At 34.4% G+C, this 17,538-nt stretch overlaps 1 protein-coding gene across 2 annotated transcripts in view; it reads right to left on the reverse strand.

The window, feature by feature from the left end:
• LOC148285263 (seminal metalloprotease 1-like) overlaps positions 1 to 17,538 on the reverse strand; it is a 36,896-nt gene that overhangs the window by 9,497 nt on the left and 9,861 nt on the right. For both annotated transcript variants that reach the window (XM_088227868.1, XM_088227859.1), the window contains exons 2-6: positions 7,187 to 7,342; positions 6,424 to 6,627; positions 5,563 to 5,672; positions 4,826 to 5,033; positions 2,539 to 2,675 (exon numbers count right to left, since the gene is read on the reverse strand). In XM_088227868.1, the coding sequence (XP_088083994.1) occupies positions 2,539 to 2,675; positions 4,826 to 5,033; positions 5,563 to 5,672; positions 6,424 to 6,627; positions 7,187 to 7,322 (795 nt within the window). In that variant the 5' untranslated portion in view covers positions 7,323 to 7,342. The remainder of the gene's footprint in view (positions 1 to 2,538; positions 2,676 to 4,825; positions 5,034 to 5,562; positions 5,673 to 6,423; positions 6,628 to 7,186; positions 7,343 to 17,538) is intronic.

The following is a 17,538-nucleotide window of genomic DNA, read 5'->3' on the forward strand; positions in this document are numbered from 1 at the left end:
TTAAAAATTAGTATTTTCATACAGGGTGTTCTTTAAACCCTGTCACATCCGAAACCACGATGATCAGTATGAGCAAGAAGACATATTGGCACATTAAAATAATTTTTTTGAACTAATAAAATTTACAAAAATAAAATATTAAAAAAACAAATGGTTGTTTACTTCTGCAAGGGAGAAGCGAGGAGAGGGGAGGGGGGAGTCTGATACACCGTCAACCATATGGCCACGCCCCCCTCGCTTCTCCCCTGCAGAAGTAAGCAACCATTTGTTTTTTTTAATATTTTATTTTTAAAGAAAATCTTCGTTCTAAATATTTTTTTGAATACGCTAATATGTCTTCTTGCCCATACAGATCATCGTGGTTTCGGATGTGACAGGGTATAAAGAACACCCTTATAATAATAATAATGTTTGGATTATTTATATAGCGCCATTTTTGCGAAAATCACCTCAAGGGTTAATGAATGATTAATGAATGACACCCTGCATTATACCCTGTATTAATGAATGATTTTTTTTAAATAATTGAATTTTTATTATTAATTTTATTTAAATATGTATTTAATTCATTTTATTATTAATTCGTACAATTTATTAAATTTTTACAATAATTTAAATTCAATTTAATAATTTATTTTGCTCATTTTATATAAATATGTATTTAGTTAGTGTTTACATGTAATTGATGAAAAATGAGAGTGTCTATTTTTTTTATTGTTTTAATATTTATTTGTATTATATATTATTTTTTCATTGTTTGTAAACCAAATGAATAATAGTATTTGTTTTAGAGTCTTATTACACAGATTTCCCTTGAGCAAGTGATGAAATTTACATACCCCGATTGAGCATATGATGGAATTTATTTATTTATTTATTTATTTATTTATTTTACATAAACGGCAGAAATTGCCTTTAACATATATTGAACATAAATATGAAAAAAAAATTAAAAAATACATATATAGAAACATAACAAAAAATTATAAAAATTGCATAACTATAACAATAGTAACAAGCAGGTAAATACATAAAAGCAACCAAAAATAATAACGAAATAAATACATAAATATGAAAAAACAAAAAAGGAAAAAACATTTTTAAATAAAAAGAAAAGTTTAAGAATAATATTGCGAGAGAAAAAAAGAAATCAGACTCGTTTTATAACTATCAAGTCCAGAACCAAATATATCAGCCTTGTCCTCATACTGATTGCCATATCTATGGAGCCTAGGGATAGGCGAGTGCATGTGATAGTTGGTTCTAGAACTTGTAGAACAAAAAGGAGATCTGTGGCGGGTATGTCGACCAGGTACACGGAAACACACCAACTCCAGCAAATCTGGACAGTCAATTAATGAATTGATCACCTTAAAAAGTAATATTAGGTCAGTTAGGATTCTTCTATCAGAAAGTCTTAAAAGATTTGCTGAAGACAACAATTGATTATAATTAAATAAAGCAGCAGGAATATGAAGTTTAAAATTAATATATTTTAGAAATTTCTTCTGGACGCGCTCGAGTGAATCAGAATGTACACGATAATGGGGCGACCAGACTGGAGAAATATATTCTAAACGACTTCTAACCAGGGAGCAATAAAGTGACTTGATTGGTGCGATACTTTCAAATTTATTAGTAACCCTACAAATAAATCCCAACATACTTAGCGCCTCGTTTGAAATCTTGTCAATATGTTTGATAAATGTAAGTTTATCATCAAAAATTACGCCAAGATCCCTAATGAAATTAACTCTTTCAATTGTTGCGTGGTTCAACAAATAGTTAAAAATTAAAGGTTTCTTACTTTTTGAAAAGGAAATAACCTGGCATTTATCTATATTGAGAAAAAGATTATTTTTATTGCACCACTCGTGAATTCTGTTGAGATTCATCTGCAGGGTATTGCAATCATCAGTATTATTTACAATTCTATAAAGTTTAAGGTCGTCAGCAAAAAGCAAATATTTTACATCGCTAAAAATTTCAACAATATCATTTATATAAATTAAAAATAAAATAGGTCCCAAGTGTGATCCTTGGGGTACGCCGCTTGTTGCTAAAAAACTATAGGAGATATGAGAATTTATTTTAACTGCTATTTTTCTATTATATAAGTAACTAATGAACCATTTTAAGAGTTCATCACGTATTCCCAGTCGACCAAGTTTCTGCAACAAGTTAGAGTGGCAAACTTTGTCAAAGGCTTTACTGAAGTCGGTGTATATAGCGTCGACCTGGTGCTTCTTATGAAGTGCACTAGCAATAAAATTCTCGTACAAAATGAGATTGGTGACTGTTGAACGACCAGTAATAAACCCATGTTGCTCAGGAGCAATTATTTGTTTTAAAGGTATAATTAAGTTATCAAGTACAAGTTTTTCAAACAACTTAGGGAGGGTAGACTGAATACAAATAGGTCTGTAGTTGGATATTTCATCTTATTATGCCTTGTAATGAAATAATTTAAACAGTACAAAAGTTTTTTTTAAATGATTCCTTAAGTACATACATAACAGTATTTATTTTTTGACTTACTGTAATGGGCACAATGGTTTTCCTTCCGTTTTTAGAGAAAGCAGTGGCGCTGTAATGAAGAACGCTGTCATAGTCATAAGGGACCCCAAAATCTGATGTTACAAACGAATTGTATTTCTTAAAGTTATTCTCTCGCCCTGTAAATGTGAGAAATATTTCAATTAACAAAATGGAATACAGAAAACCTACAATTATCCTATTTATAAAGAATGACATCATAGAATTAAGGATAATCCAGAAGGAGCGTAGAATCATATTTGAATACAACAAAATGTGTCCAAAAATCCCCCCACTATGCTTTACTTTCGCCGCGCGCATTGTGATGTCGCCGCGTAATGTTGCACGATGGGAAAAAATAAAGTCATAACACAAATGTAAGGTAAAAAAAAAAGCTAACTGTTAATTTCTCTAAAATTTTATTGTGCACGTGGAAATATTGATTGACACAACGGAGTAGATAAGTAAAGGTTCAAGAGTAATTGAATTAATGAACTTTGAACTTGAAATATTAAAAAAAATATATTTTACATAAAACGGATATTTTTATATCATGTTAAATAATATTTGATGTTTTAAATATAATGTTGGTCAAATGTCCACCAGAGAGTTGTTTAATCCGAGGTCCAATTTTCATTAGTTCTCTCGTTAGACGAGCAAAGTAGGGTAAAAAAATTTACTACCCTGACAACACTAACGAAATGTCAATTTCGATTTCTTCGACAATCTGACAGATGGAAAAATAATTCAATTTTTAAGTAATGTATTTGCTACCTACACATTCATTTGCTAAATACACTTGAGGTGTGATCCCATCCTGTTTCTTCAAGATCCTAGCAGTATTTCTACACTTTAAAATAACACAACATGGTATAGTTGAATTCAAATCAGGAGTTGCATACTGAGCGATGTCTACAAAGAAACTAATGGGTCAAAACGTAAAATGACTAATTTATGAGTAGTTTAGTCGCCTTCTGTTTGATGCTCGTATGCGGTTTCTGGACTATTCTTTATTCTATAGATGACATGTTTAGAATTAATGATGTTAATATTTAAAGCATTAATTTTGTGGTCAAACATTTCAATAAATGTTTGTATTTAAACACTTGCCATACTTTTTTATGTCTACCGGTTTCATAGCAAATTTCTGAGCTGGGACAAGACAATATTGTCATATCTATTGTATTGTCCACGTGTAAACAGCCCTTATAGATCTTAATACATATTTGTCTAAACAATTTAACACAGTTAATTGTTGTATCTTAGAGGAAAGTTTAATTATATCAAATTAATAGTTTTATTAATGGCTCAGGTAAAGTTTTGCCATAGACAATATAGCACCTAAGTTCAAGAATTCCGCGGCAAACTCAGTGGACGTGGAACATTCATTCTCAATTTTAAAAAATATTTTGATTGATATAAGGCGCAACCTTACAACGGAAAATTTAGAAAAATACATTATTGTTAACATTAATAAAAATTTCAATTTTTTCCAATAAAAAAAATCAGTTGCATATTTCAAGCAGTTTTCATGCATATTTCAGCCGTTTTATTACTACTACTACTACTATCATCACACCATTTCTCTGTAGGGGTAGGTAGAGAGAATGGACCGCCACACACGTCAATCCTGGCATACATTCCTTGCTTCTTCCACATTCACACATCTTGTCTTACATGCCCTTCGGTTCTGTCTGCTTTTGACATGACCCGACTTAAGATTTTGGTTTATCTGATCATGCCACGTCCTCCTCGGTCGTCCTCGTCTCACGTTACCGTTCATTTTCGCCATATATTCTTGTTTTACCATTCTTTCGTCGTCCATTCGTTCTACACGACCAAACCATCTCAGAGATCCTTTCTTAATCTTATCAGTTATACTTTACTCAGATTTACACTCACCTGATTTCATCATTCGTAACCCTGTCATACATTGATTTCCCACACATTCGTCTAAGAGATCGCATTTCAACCGCGTTTACTCGACTTTCATCCTTCCTCTGCCAGTTCCATGTTCCACTTCCATACATAAGTGTTGGGACTAAAACTCTGTTGTGCATTAGCTTCGACTGACATATTTTGATGAGCAATTACTGTGCTTAGTGCTCCGTTCATTTTGTTGCCCGATTTCACTCTCCTTTCAACATCTTTTTCTACTCTTCCATCTCTTGAAAACATGCTTCCTAGATACGCAAATTCTTCTACTTGTTCAAACGGTTGCATATAATCCGGCCTTTGATGGAATACTTTTGATGTGTTTGTTTCTGAACAGTTACACTTGTTGATCTACCTTGTAGAATGTTGTCCCAGAGGATCTTGACGTAGTCGTCCCTCTTGGTGTGGCTCTGCATGTGGAAGAAGCCGAGCGAGTGCAGCATCTCGTGCACGATGGTCCCGTGGCTCATGCACCCGAGCCCCACGGGGTGAGGAGACAGGTTGAGGATCTGCCCACTGCCCCCCTGGTACCCCACCTGCGAGTAACAACCTCTCCTCTTTCCCTGAAACAGATAATTAACAAATATATTTACTTGATAAATCAACTTCTTTTACCGGGTAGTTAATTCAACAATGTTTGGGTATGTCCAAATGCTTGCAGACTGGCTGGATTTAAAGGAGAAAATAAAGGTTTTGGCTCCTTTACTTCACAAAAATCAACAGACGGAAGAGTTGTGGAAATGTGGATGTGGGCAGAATGGTGAATGTTAGACAGTGAATAAAGTGGCCACTTAAACCAGCCAATGACAGGTCGTGAGCCCTGTAAATGCCTAGACTTCCATATCCCTTCTCAACAATGTTTTTTCTCTCTGTCGCAATAAATTTAGATATTAATAATCCAGCCAGCCTGCAAGCATTTGGACATACTCAAACATTATTTAGTCAATTTTTATTAAAAAAAAATTTTTCAATTTTTTAATAGGTTTTATAGAATCTTCGCCGTGCAGTTAAATACTCAAAATTTTTACCTCGTCTAAGAAATCATTTTTACATCCAATTTCCTGAGGCATTGATCTTTCTAATTATGCTTACCTGAATTCTGACATGAGGCTCGTCCCCAGAACCCTTTTCTCTGAACTTTAAACAGGAAGACCTTGCCAAGTCAGCCATTCCATCTTGGATCGCCTGGACTTGTTCACCAGCTGAAATTTGTTTAAAAAACCCATTAAAAGTTGCCAGACTCTTCTCAGAAAAATGCACCTTCTCTGGTGACACTGGTATGATTTTCGTCTTGAGAGTACCAAGAGGTACTCTCTGATTTTTAAATATGTATTCGGAATTTCTCCATCACCCACAGAATATTGTCAAAGCCATAGACAACACTCGTGGTTTCATGTACCTCAAACAGAAGTTTCCTAAAATTAGTGATGCAAAATTAAAGAGGAAGTATTTGTGGCTCCACAAATACAATCACTAATGCATGATGAAAAGTTTGAGGAACTATTGAATCCACTGGAGAATAGAGCTGGCAATCATTCAAAAATTTTACTCACAGTTTCTAGGAAAATCAGAATGTTTGAATATCGAGCAGTTAGGAATTCATAATTGCTTGTTTCTTAGAAACCTTGCATGATGGCAAAAAACCGATATCATGTTTGAATTTTGGAGAAAAAATACTATCAGAATCACATATTTTTCTTTCAGACAAAAAAAAAAAAAAATTTATTGTACACGCGGAAACATTGATTGACAACAGAGTAGATAATCAAAGGGTCATTTAATAAGAGTGTTTTAAGCTTAAGAATTTAATTAATAAGCTTTGAACTTAAAAAATGTAACAAATATTATGTTACATAAATCGGATATTTTTATGTCATGTTAAATAATATATGACGATCAAAGTAGCGTAAAATTTAATTTAAACAGACAAATAATTTTAAATTGAAAACTTACTGAATTCATTTTTGTTGATGGAGTAGACTAGAGTATTGTCCGGCCACCGCTTGGACGCGTCGTTCAGCCCGTTCCTCGCCAACCCGGGCTGGGCCGTTTCTTGCAGGAGCACATTCTGCTGCCGGTCACTCAAGATGATGTCTCCCTCGAACTTCCCACTCAGCTCCCACGAGTTCTGCCCGTCCGCGGAGACTTCGTCAAATTCTAAATTATACTAAATGAATTACACGAAGAGATCGACAGCGAACCGAGTACGGTGGAAAACAAATCAGCAGTGAAAGCGCTCCCTGCACATACCCGAAACCCATTTTAAAGGCCAGGTTTGTACTTACAACAATATTTTTTGACAAAAATCGAGTTACCTTTTGACATTTTACTTTCGTACACTGCAGTTTTAATTGAATTTAACTCTACTGCTTTCATTGTAATAATCATTCCATTGATTACTTAATAATCGGATCGACTGTGCCGATTTGCTGGCTGAAATAAATTTTAATATTCCCCTTCGTCGAACTAGACATACTACGTTACTGAGCAACGACAAATTCAACACCAGAGCAGCTCAGAATTCTTGAAAAAGTTCAAAAGGGTTTGTTCTATAGGAACAATACCCTACACTAAATATATCAGATACGTGGGAATAACTATTGCCGAGTTCATGAAGTCTATTTAATACTGCATTACAAAACGGTGGCACCTGTCTAGTCATTCTATGCTCTAACTAGAGAGCGGGCACGGAATGACGATGATGATTGTTACTAACCAGCATCTGGTTCTCCATAGTTGACAGCCTTGAGGAAGTTGTCCAACTGTTTGATAGCCGGATTGGAAAAGATCGGCCTGCTAAGCACCCAGGAACTGGAAGCTAATAACAGTAGAACGATGGCTCTGTACAGCATTGTAAATGCTTTGTTTTAATCTGAAACAGTTGAATGAAATCATTAATATTATCATATATTATTTAAAAATATATGGACGCTGCAAAGAACAAAGTTATCAAGGAAGAGCCAATGAAAGTTTTTCTTTTTAATTAATAAAGAATCTCGTATTTAATAAAAATTATGTATGTAGGAATAACGCCAAAATAATATGTGTGTATGAGATTTTTTTATTATTTAAAAAAAAAAACTTTAATTGGTTCTTCTATAAAGTTGCTGCACGCTGCTTGGTAACTTTTTCCTTTCCAGCGTCGATATATTTAAGGGTGTTAGAAACAAACGTATAAATCTCCATTGAAGCAGTTACTGAGATATTTGCGAAAAACTATGAAAAAATAATTGTGAGATTTGTAATTATGCTTCACCAACTCAATGGAGAATACCAAGTTTGTGGTGTCAAGTAGTATAATTGAAATTTGTTTTTGCAAGATTTAGAGGCGGTTTTGAATTACGCTATTATTTAGGTAGGAAGGTTTTTATGTATAGTTTATTTTGGCATCAATAACTAATTTTCCGCTTTTGGTGGAGATTTCTAAGTTTGCTTCTTATTAGCATTTAGCCCGATTTATCCGATTCCAAGAGGATTTATTTTTATTTTTTTAAATTAAAATTTTTCATTGATAAACCCTTACGGGTTACATACATTTAATTCAATATTTTTACTTTTAAAATTCACATTCTACTGTTAATAAAAAAGTAAATGTTGTCTGAATCTTTTGTTTAGTTTTGTCTGGTAGTGTATTGTATAATTTCAGTCCATGGTTTATAAGTCTCGATTGTCTTTTTCTCGTTTTAAAAGGTTGTATAAGATATTTTTTGATATTCTCGTATTGTGTTCATGTTTACTACAGTTTTTTTCAAGTTTTAATTCTTCGTCTACAATTATATCAGTAGCTAATTTATGAACAAATTTTAAGGATTCTAGTTGAAAGAGATCAGTTACATTAAATTGTTTAGTTTGTTTGAAAAGTTATTTAGTTGCTGATAGATAGGGTAGGTCATATACCTACTAACTTTAATATTTTATTTTGCTGTCTTTGTAGTCTGTACATATCATTTTGATTATCTGTTCCCCATAGTAGTTGCATATAACATATTTTAGTTTTTACATTGGCTTCATACATTAAATTTTGTTCATTTATTGGAACAAAGTTTTTGATTTTTAAAAAAAGACTCGACAATGTCGCCATTATGCTAATTAAATTGTTGATATGAATTGTCCATGTCAATTGTCTGTCTATTGTTAGTTCTAAGTATTTAACATGTTCAATTTCAGTTAGTCGTTCATTATTTTTTATTAATTCCGTTTTGTGTTTATACACACTTGTATTGTACCATTCAATAACTACACTAATCTTTGAAACGTCACAAGTTCATGTGAACAATAACCAGTCAATTATAGCGATGTTATATGTCTTGTGATCGATTTTTGGTTTCCGGGTAGCTATGTTATTTAACGCTTACCTTGTTTGTTTGGACAGGTACGGGGTTCTTTTAAACGCCAGGAAAACGCTCCGACTTAAATCGTGATATCACAGCGAGGGTTTTCCTAAAATTTCTGTGTGAAATTCTTTACATGTTATGATGCGTTTAAAATTTATTTCGGGCTGATAATTTTGCTCTTATCGACTTACTGACAACCTTTTATTTTCTTTGTCCAATGAGATGTCGTAAGTGAAAATAACCGCTTCACAAATAATGTGTATAAATACGTTGTGTGGCATCACAAAAAGTACTGGAAACTCTTATCGAGTGCTGTAATTGCACCTAAAAAATGATGACACTCGTGCCCAAACGCTGAGTCATGTCCAACGCGCTTTTAGTCTTTCTTTAACCGCCGCCGGCGCCGGGTGTGACGTGACCTTGACGTTTAGAATCGAAACCAAAATGCCTGCTTGTGTCGTGAACGCGCGTAAAAACGTTCTGATAAACATTGCAAAAACGATGGTGTAGCTTTTCATTGAAAAGTATTTGTTTATAGGTAAGTTATTTAAAATTGGTAAAATAATAAATATCAAACTACGTCTGGGCTGGTATCCCAAACGCTCTTGTGGCCGTATTATCTCGTGTATTTACATACAAAATCCACGAGAAAAACTGTTTTCTCGTGTCGCGAGTAGAGATGCAAGGCGGTAAAATTACCGCGGAATTTTACGGGAATTTTACCAGATTTTGGTAAAATACGGTATTTTTCGGTAAGAAACGAATTTGACGTACTTGTTTTTATTTTTCAAAGATATTACAAATACGAGTGGCTTTGTTTTAAGACACTTTACATGATTGCAAAAACCAGGTTTAGATCCATCCGGTGGTTGTCGAGATTTATTAGAAGTATGGGACGTTCAAGGTCATTCGGTATGTACTTTTTTCACTTTTTTTATAAAAAGGGTTATTATGTTTTGAAACTTAACAGGATCGGTGGACTTAAGTTTATGACCTTGAACAACCACCGCTCATGCCACGATTTTGAAAAAATGGTGCTTAAAATCAGTTTTTTGTGTAAAATTACGTGGTGAAATCCGTCTTTTGTCTACGAACATTTGGACAAACTCAGATATTGTAGTAAATATATTTCTTTAAAACTAGTCGGTTGAGGAGCGACCCAAAAGTAACGGGAATCAAGCTGTGGTGGGGAGGGAGAGTGGGAGTACCAATTTTTCAATTCGGTGTCCGTCTTCTGAGTAAGTGTGCTAGTTCTGTTACTGTGAATTTATTAGTTCGTCTGTGGGAAACAATTTTTCCTTTTCGCCGAAAACGTAATGGCCGATTGTCGAGAGCAACGCGCGGCTATGAAATTTTGTTTCCTGGAGAAATCGGCCGCGGAAACTATTGTTATACTTAAGACTGCTCATGGGGATGCTGTCCTAAGTAAAACCAGAGTCTGCGAGTGGTTTTCACATTTTGAAAATGGAGAAATGTCAATTGAAGACTAACCCTGTTCAGGACGCCCCTCAACGTCAAGAACTGACAAAAACATCGACAAAATCAATTTTACGGTATTTTACCGTAATTTACGGTATTTTAGCGCGACTTTTGGTAAAATTGCGAATTTTACATCCACAGTCGCGAGAGTGGTTCAGAATAGCACCCCTGGCGGTATAAAAGCGAATCTGTTCTTACCGGCATTGGGTAGGAATACATTAAATATAATAAATAATGTGAGTGAATTTTTAATTATTTATTTAAATAATATAATATTTATATAACTTAGTCCATTCAAAAAATGGTAAATACATATCCTCATAATACATTCAGGCACCATTGAAATAAAATACAAATAAAGAAAATTAAAGCTAGGACCATCCTAATTCTATGTTAGAGAGTTTGATTGAATTTTTTGTTGAAATTATGGTTATAAAAAGCAGATTTAAAAAGTTTCCTTTTTTCAAATTGCGTGTTCGTTTAATTTCTCATTTTTATTGACAAAAAAGTTGTGTTCTAATATAAGCACTTACTGTTTATTTTTTTATGCCTATCGAATTCTTCCAGTAGCCTTTATTGAACTTTTAAATAAAATGTATACGCACACACAGGCCATGCCTTTGTCGGTTTTTTTTGTGTTTAGGTAATCGTGAATTTTGTATTTGTAACTTATGAATACATATTGTAAAATGCAAAGAAAAATATATGATAAATAAAAATTTATAAAAATAAACATTTAAATACAAGCATTTTTATGTACAAAAAATGGGTATCCTCCCATTTTAGGTAATATATGCATTTTCGTCAAATGCAGCCCTGGACCTGTATTACAATGGGATGTAAACATTTATCTTCAATTTTATCTACAAAGCAAAATTAGATTTTCTGTAGAATATGTATACATTTTTTTTGTATGTATGTTCAATTACAGGTTTCCGTCGAATACACATCAAATTTCCATACGAATATACACATTTTCGTGCACAAATATCGAATTTACTTTTATCATCATCATCGTCATTCCCTTTCCGCACCTAATGGTGCATAGGGCACTGCATTGGTACACCAATCGCAGCGTTTCTTGATCATTTATGTTCCATGAAGGTAAAATGATCAGTCTTACTTTATAGACAGTTGAAAATAAATCTGTTGACTTCCAATTGTAATAATTGCCCCCCTGTACAAATCATCAATCACAAATGATTATCGACGTGCTTAAAAACATGCTAAGCATTTGAGCGATCACAATGAACAATAATGAACATGCTTAAGTTATAGCGGTCATAAGTAAACGCGTGTGTAATCTCTAAGTCAACGCTCGTGTCGCTTTGTTTTTTGTTTTCTTGTTTTTTTTTTTCACCACAACAGGCCAGGAGCCCCAATTACAGTGGTGAATTAAATCACATTTAATTTTTATGTGTTCTCACCGGGAATCGAACCCGGAACCTGCCGTGTGTAAGTCTAGCGTCTTGACCACTACACCACGGAGGCCGCCAAATAAATAAATTTCCTCGTAAATAAATACAGTTCATTAGCGATAAATCGGCGTTTATTATTAAAAATAATACAATATAATGCATTTGAAAATAGTAAGGAGTATCTATTACAAAAAAGTGAAAATTAAGTTACAATAAATTATTACTATGGCGACGGCTTTTCTTGACATTTGGCTTTCCAACCGCCGCCGCCGGCTAAATGCAATAAATAGCATAATATATAAATAAATAAAAATAGCAGTTTTTGAATATTTTCCATATTGGAGTAATGTGAAAAGGTTAAATCGGTGGATTCCAAAAAAATAAACCGTAACTTTTTATTAAAGTTGCGAGTTTTGCACAATGTTTATAAAAAAACAGCGCAGTCCCAAACACCCACAAGCACCTATATTATGTTGTGATCTTTATAATGTATATTTTATTTTTGTGAAATAAATTGATCGATTTCCCTTCAAATTGGTCAACCGAAGTAATGGCCAAGTAGACATGATCACTTGATAACAATGTGTTGCGACATGTCTCGATTGTTTGCTGCAAAAAGTGACAAGTTAAACTTCTCTAAGAAACGTCAACATCAGATCTTACAACGGCGTTGTTAGGAAACCATTTGTGATGTAAAATTTCCGTCAGATATGTAAATTATGACATGATGCAGTTTTTGTATTTTACTATTGTGACATGCGCTTACCCTGCATACCTACTGGGCATGAAATCCTGGGTTCGATTCCCAACAAGGTCGACGTAAAATATTATTTATTTGAATAAAAATATTAGGCGACCTTCGTGGTGTAATAGCTAAGAAACTTGACCCCGTCACGGAAGGTTCCGGGTTCGATTCCCGGTGAGAACCCAAACATCAAATGTGATTTTTCTCAAGCCTGGCCTGTTGTGGTGCAAAAAAAACAGGTGCATTTTCCCTTTCCGCACTTAATGGTGCATAGGACTGCATCGGTACATCATATAACTATTCTAGATGTTAATACAAAAAATATTTATTCCTTCTACGCGAAGAATAAATGTCCGCTAATTCAGCAAGACATCTGCATAAGAGAGAGCACGAAGATAGAACTCATAACGAGGAAGACAGAGACTATGTTCTGTGGCGGGTGTTGTGTTAAATAGATTCTGTGAAATTCAGTCTTCAGTTGGTTGATGACAGTGATGAGGGACGCACGCGCGTAACATGAGCGGTGTATTTAGTGCTTTTAATTTTGAATTTATTTTGCTATAACAGGGCTAAATTATAAATAATATAAAATTAAATAAAAATATGGAAAAGGAATTATTTAACAGTGTGTCTCAATTTTTTTTTTTCTCAAATTTCTGAACTTTAGAATATTTCGTCTTTTACTAGTGGTAACACGATGTTACATTACCGCACGCAAGGGGATTATTTACCACAGTGTTTTTAGAGTTAATAATAAAGTACGTGCATAAACAGCAGAAAATATTCGTATTCGCTCTCCATTATACGTAGAGAATGGACTCCTTAATTTTAGAAAGATATATTTATTTCAGTGCCTGAAATATGTTTACTTGAATAGGGAATTGTTTAGTAATAATTTAAATCGTATTAGTAATAGATCCGATAGTGTACTGTCAGTTCCATTATGCAGAACTAAGTTCGCACAGAGGCACTCCTTACACGTTGGTCCAAGATCCTTCAATCTTCTAACCGAGGAACTACAAAACATTAAATCACTGGTACAGTTTAAAGTAGGTTTGAGGTCTTGGATTAGCATGGAAGGAGCAGATAGACACATTCTTTAAAAAAAAATGCATACTGCAAATAAATCATATTTTTGTAATTTCAGCGTATGTTAATTTGGTTTTTCTTTTATTTTTCTTTTCTTTTTCTATTCTTTTCTTTTTATGGTCATGTCATACCATATATATGTGCTATAAACTTTTTCATAATTAAAAAAGGAATGGCCCACGCTCGACACTGTAATCTTTGTGGGCATTTTTCCAATTCATGTTTTAGCTTAATTTTAAGACGTATTTTTCTAAAGTGTATTTTTGTAATTATATTTCTATGTAAATAATATATGTATGGAAAAATAAACAAATAAAAAATAATAATAAAAAATAATTATAATTAGAAATTGTTTAATTGGCGATGATAAAAAGCTTTAGCTAAAATTGTGATGACAATATTGATCATTAAAACATTTCTTCTGGAAATGTCTGTCCACAGAGCGGTTCTTGTTGAGTGATGCCATGGTAAAGACGTATGTCGTGATTAATTTTTGACTTGAAGTCATATAAATATTTTTAAAAAAAACGTTTTTCCCCATCTGCATCATTAAAACAATTTTATCAAGTTTAATATGATGTTTTTCCCTTGCATTTAATGACAGCATTTGCAATATTCTCGCCACGTCTTGGAACTTTCAGTGGCAATAGTCCTTAAAGTTATTTTTTAGAACCGGTAGACGAACTAAATCGAATGAAGGGAAAACTTGCGCCGTGTGAGCCCCGGTCAAGTGGCTAAAGAGCCGCATGTGGCTCGCGAGCCGCAGTTCGCCGACCTCTGACCTAGAGAGTTATTAATTTGGGGACTTTATTTTTTTACATGCGTTCACACTATGCTTCATATCTGGCCACACTGTTGGCTAAACGACGAATATACAGGTGTTCTTTAAACCCTGCCACATCCGAAACCACGATGATCAGTATGAGTAAGAAGACATATTGGCACATTAAAATATTTTTTTAGAACGAATAATTTTTTTAAACATAAAATATCAAAAAAAGCAAATGGTTGTTTACTTCTGCAGGGGAGAAACGAGGAGGGGGGAGTCTGATGCGTCGACGACCGCGCGACCGCGCTCCCCTTACTTCTCCCCTGCAGAAGTAAGCAACCATTTGTTTTTTTGAAGGAATAACCCGTAAGCCTCTATTTTGAGGCTTGCCAGCAGGTGGGATAGAGGGGGTATGAAAGGAGGTAACGATAAATACACAACAACACCCAGACCAATTGAGAAAAAAATCTTTCTTGGATTTTTTTCATGCAACTGGCGGGAATCGAACCCGCGACGCCAGTTTCAAAGTTGGCCGTCTGACCAACTGCGCCACGGCGCCTGTCTACCATATTATTTGCTAATATATTATATTTAATATGTCTTCTTGCCCGTACTAATCATCGTGGTTTCGGATGTGACAGGGTTTAAAGAACACCTGTATATAAACATGCAAAAGCAAACATGATGATTTTCATTTAGAACATTATTGCGACCCTAAGCATTACCCAAAACACTTAGCTTGAATTGACCAAACCGTGCTCGTTTTTTTTCGTTTTTAAACAGTTTTATACATCATTTGACGTTCAATCATCAGTGTAGCCATTATATAAAGCAAAGTGTCGTCGCATTAAAAAAATAAAAATACCCAAATAAACCACTCTTAAACATGGGGTAGAGAAAATTCACAATACCACCCAGTAATGTACAGTGTAGAGGTGATAAAAAAAGTAAAGAGTTATTCTTTCAAACCAGTCTAAAAAAAAACTACAACTTACGCGTTATGTTTCGTTCAAGGTAAGTAATAACTTATAAGTATTTTTTTTTGTACCACAACAGGCCAGGAGGCCCAATTACAGTGGTGAATTACATCACAGAACACCCAGGCTAGAGAAAAATCACATTATTTTTTTTGTGTTCTCACCGGGAATCGAACCCGGAACCTTCCGTGTGTGAGTCAAGCGTCTTGACCACTACACTACGGGGCCGCCAAGGTGAAACCATAAGTGCAGCTTTACTAGGAAAGAGGAGAGGGTGGCCATGGGCTCTATTATTTTAGAAACAGGAAAAGGAGGCTAAACTAGCAGCTTACAACGGAGTTCTAGTGCCAACTCTAATGTATGGGAGTGAAGTATGGAATTGGAAAAATGATGATGAAAGTGGGTTGAATGCTGTCGAAATGCGATCCTTCAGGCGAATGTGTGGCAAAACGATGTATGATAGGTGCACAAATGTCGAGATCCGTGAACTGTGTAAGGCTGAGATATGCATTATCGACAGAATCGAGAAAGGGGTGCTGCGTTGGTTTGGACATGTAGAGCGAATGGACAACGAAAGAACGGCTAAAAGGATCTACGATGCGAATGTTGATGGATGCAGAAAACGAGGAAGGCCTAGAAAGACGTGGCACGAGCAAGTCCATCATATACTTGAAGATGGACATGTCAAAAGTAGGAATAATCGGCGTGCGTGCATGAGAATATGTATGAATGTAGAGGAAACGAGGTCTGTATGCCAAGATAGAGTGATATGGCGTTCTATCCTCTCTGCCTACTCCTACGGGGAAACGGCGTGATGGTTTGTTTGTTTGTCTGCAATTCCACATAATATATCCTAACTAGTTTTTCAGTAACAGTTTAATTTATTTTTGTGAAACGATACCTGTTACTGCTACTTCTTTTAAAAACCGAAACGCCCATCTCTAGTCATAAAGCTCTGCATTGGTACACCAATCGAAGCGTATCTTGATAATTTTTATTACATGAAGGTAAAATGATCAGTCTTACGCTTCAGGTACCAGTCCAGGGACTATGAAATATTCTGGTGTGAAAACACCTTTTTGAATAAATATTTCATATCAATTATGTTGGGAACCGAACCCGAGACCTCTTTCGCAGCAGTCAAACGCGTTGATTATTCACCACGAGGCCAATAAATCTCTAGTAGAATGCGCTCAAATATGTTATTAAATTTATCTTCCTGAAGAAGAAGCTTTACCTTCCTCGGGCGCTATTCTGAACCGCTTTCGCCGTACGAGAAAACAGTTTTTCTCGTGTTTTGTGTATGTAAATACACAAGATAATACGGCCATGAATACCACCCCTGTAGCTCAATCACAAATAACTATCGACGTGCTAATAAGCGACGTGATAACAATTTCTCACCATGGTTGTTTATCGTATTCGCGATCACAATACAACATCCGTGAACACCTACTATTAAATGTCAAAATATTCACGTTTCTCGACGTATAAATTCTGCTGCGTAATCACATAATTGAATTTCACCGGTGTAAATAGGAAAATATTCCAAAACTGCTATTTTTATTTATTTATTTATTTTTTATCATGCTATTTATTGCATTTAGCCGGCTGTTGGCAAGCCAAATGTCAAAAAAAGCAGTCACCACAGTAATTGTAATTTATTTATTTTTTGTATAGATACTCCTTACAATTTTGCAAATGCAGTATTTTATATTATTTTTCATAGTAAACGCCGATTTTTCGCCAACAAACTGTGGGTATTTATTTACGAGGAAAACAAAAAACAAACCGACACGAGCGTTGACTTATGATTGCGATAACCAAAGCATGTTCATTATTGTTCATTGTGATCGCTCAAATGCTTAGCATGTTTTTAAGCACGTCGACGGTTGTTTGTGATTGAGCTACAGGTTCCTAAAAAAATTAATCAACTTCCGGCAGCCACACGTTCCAATTTTTTTTTTTTAATGTTTGCAATTGGTTGTTGCAAATCGATAGGGACGAGGTTGTCAATATTTTTAAAGTTCTAGATTAGCGAAATTGACTAATCTGCTTTCCTTCCATACTTTTATTTACTATTTATATATCCTGATATTTTTATTTTTTTACTTTTTACTATGTTTTTTACTACATTTTTAAAAATATTTTTTTCTTTGTTTTTCAGTGTTTACTATACTACCTGTATTATAGTTTCTATATATTGATTATTGTTTTTTATATATTTTTTTTGACTGGCTTAGAACGGGGTAAATAA

Source organism: Micrasema longulum, unplaced genomic scaffold (genome assembly GCF_059751315.1).
Source record: "Micrasema longulum isolate JH-2025_06_02 unplaced genomic scaffold, ASM5975131v1 h1tg000044l, whole genome shotgun sequence".
Classification (NCBI taxonomy): Eukaryota; Metazoa; Arthropoda; class Insecta; order Trichoptera; family Brachycentridae; genus Micrasema; species Micrasema longulum.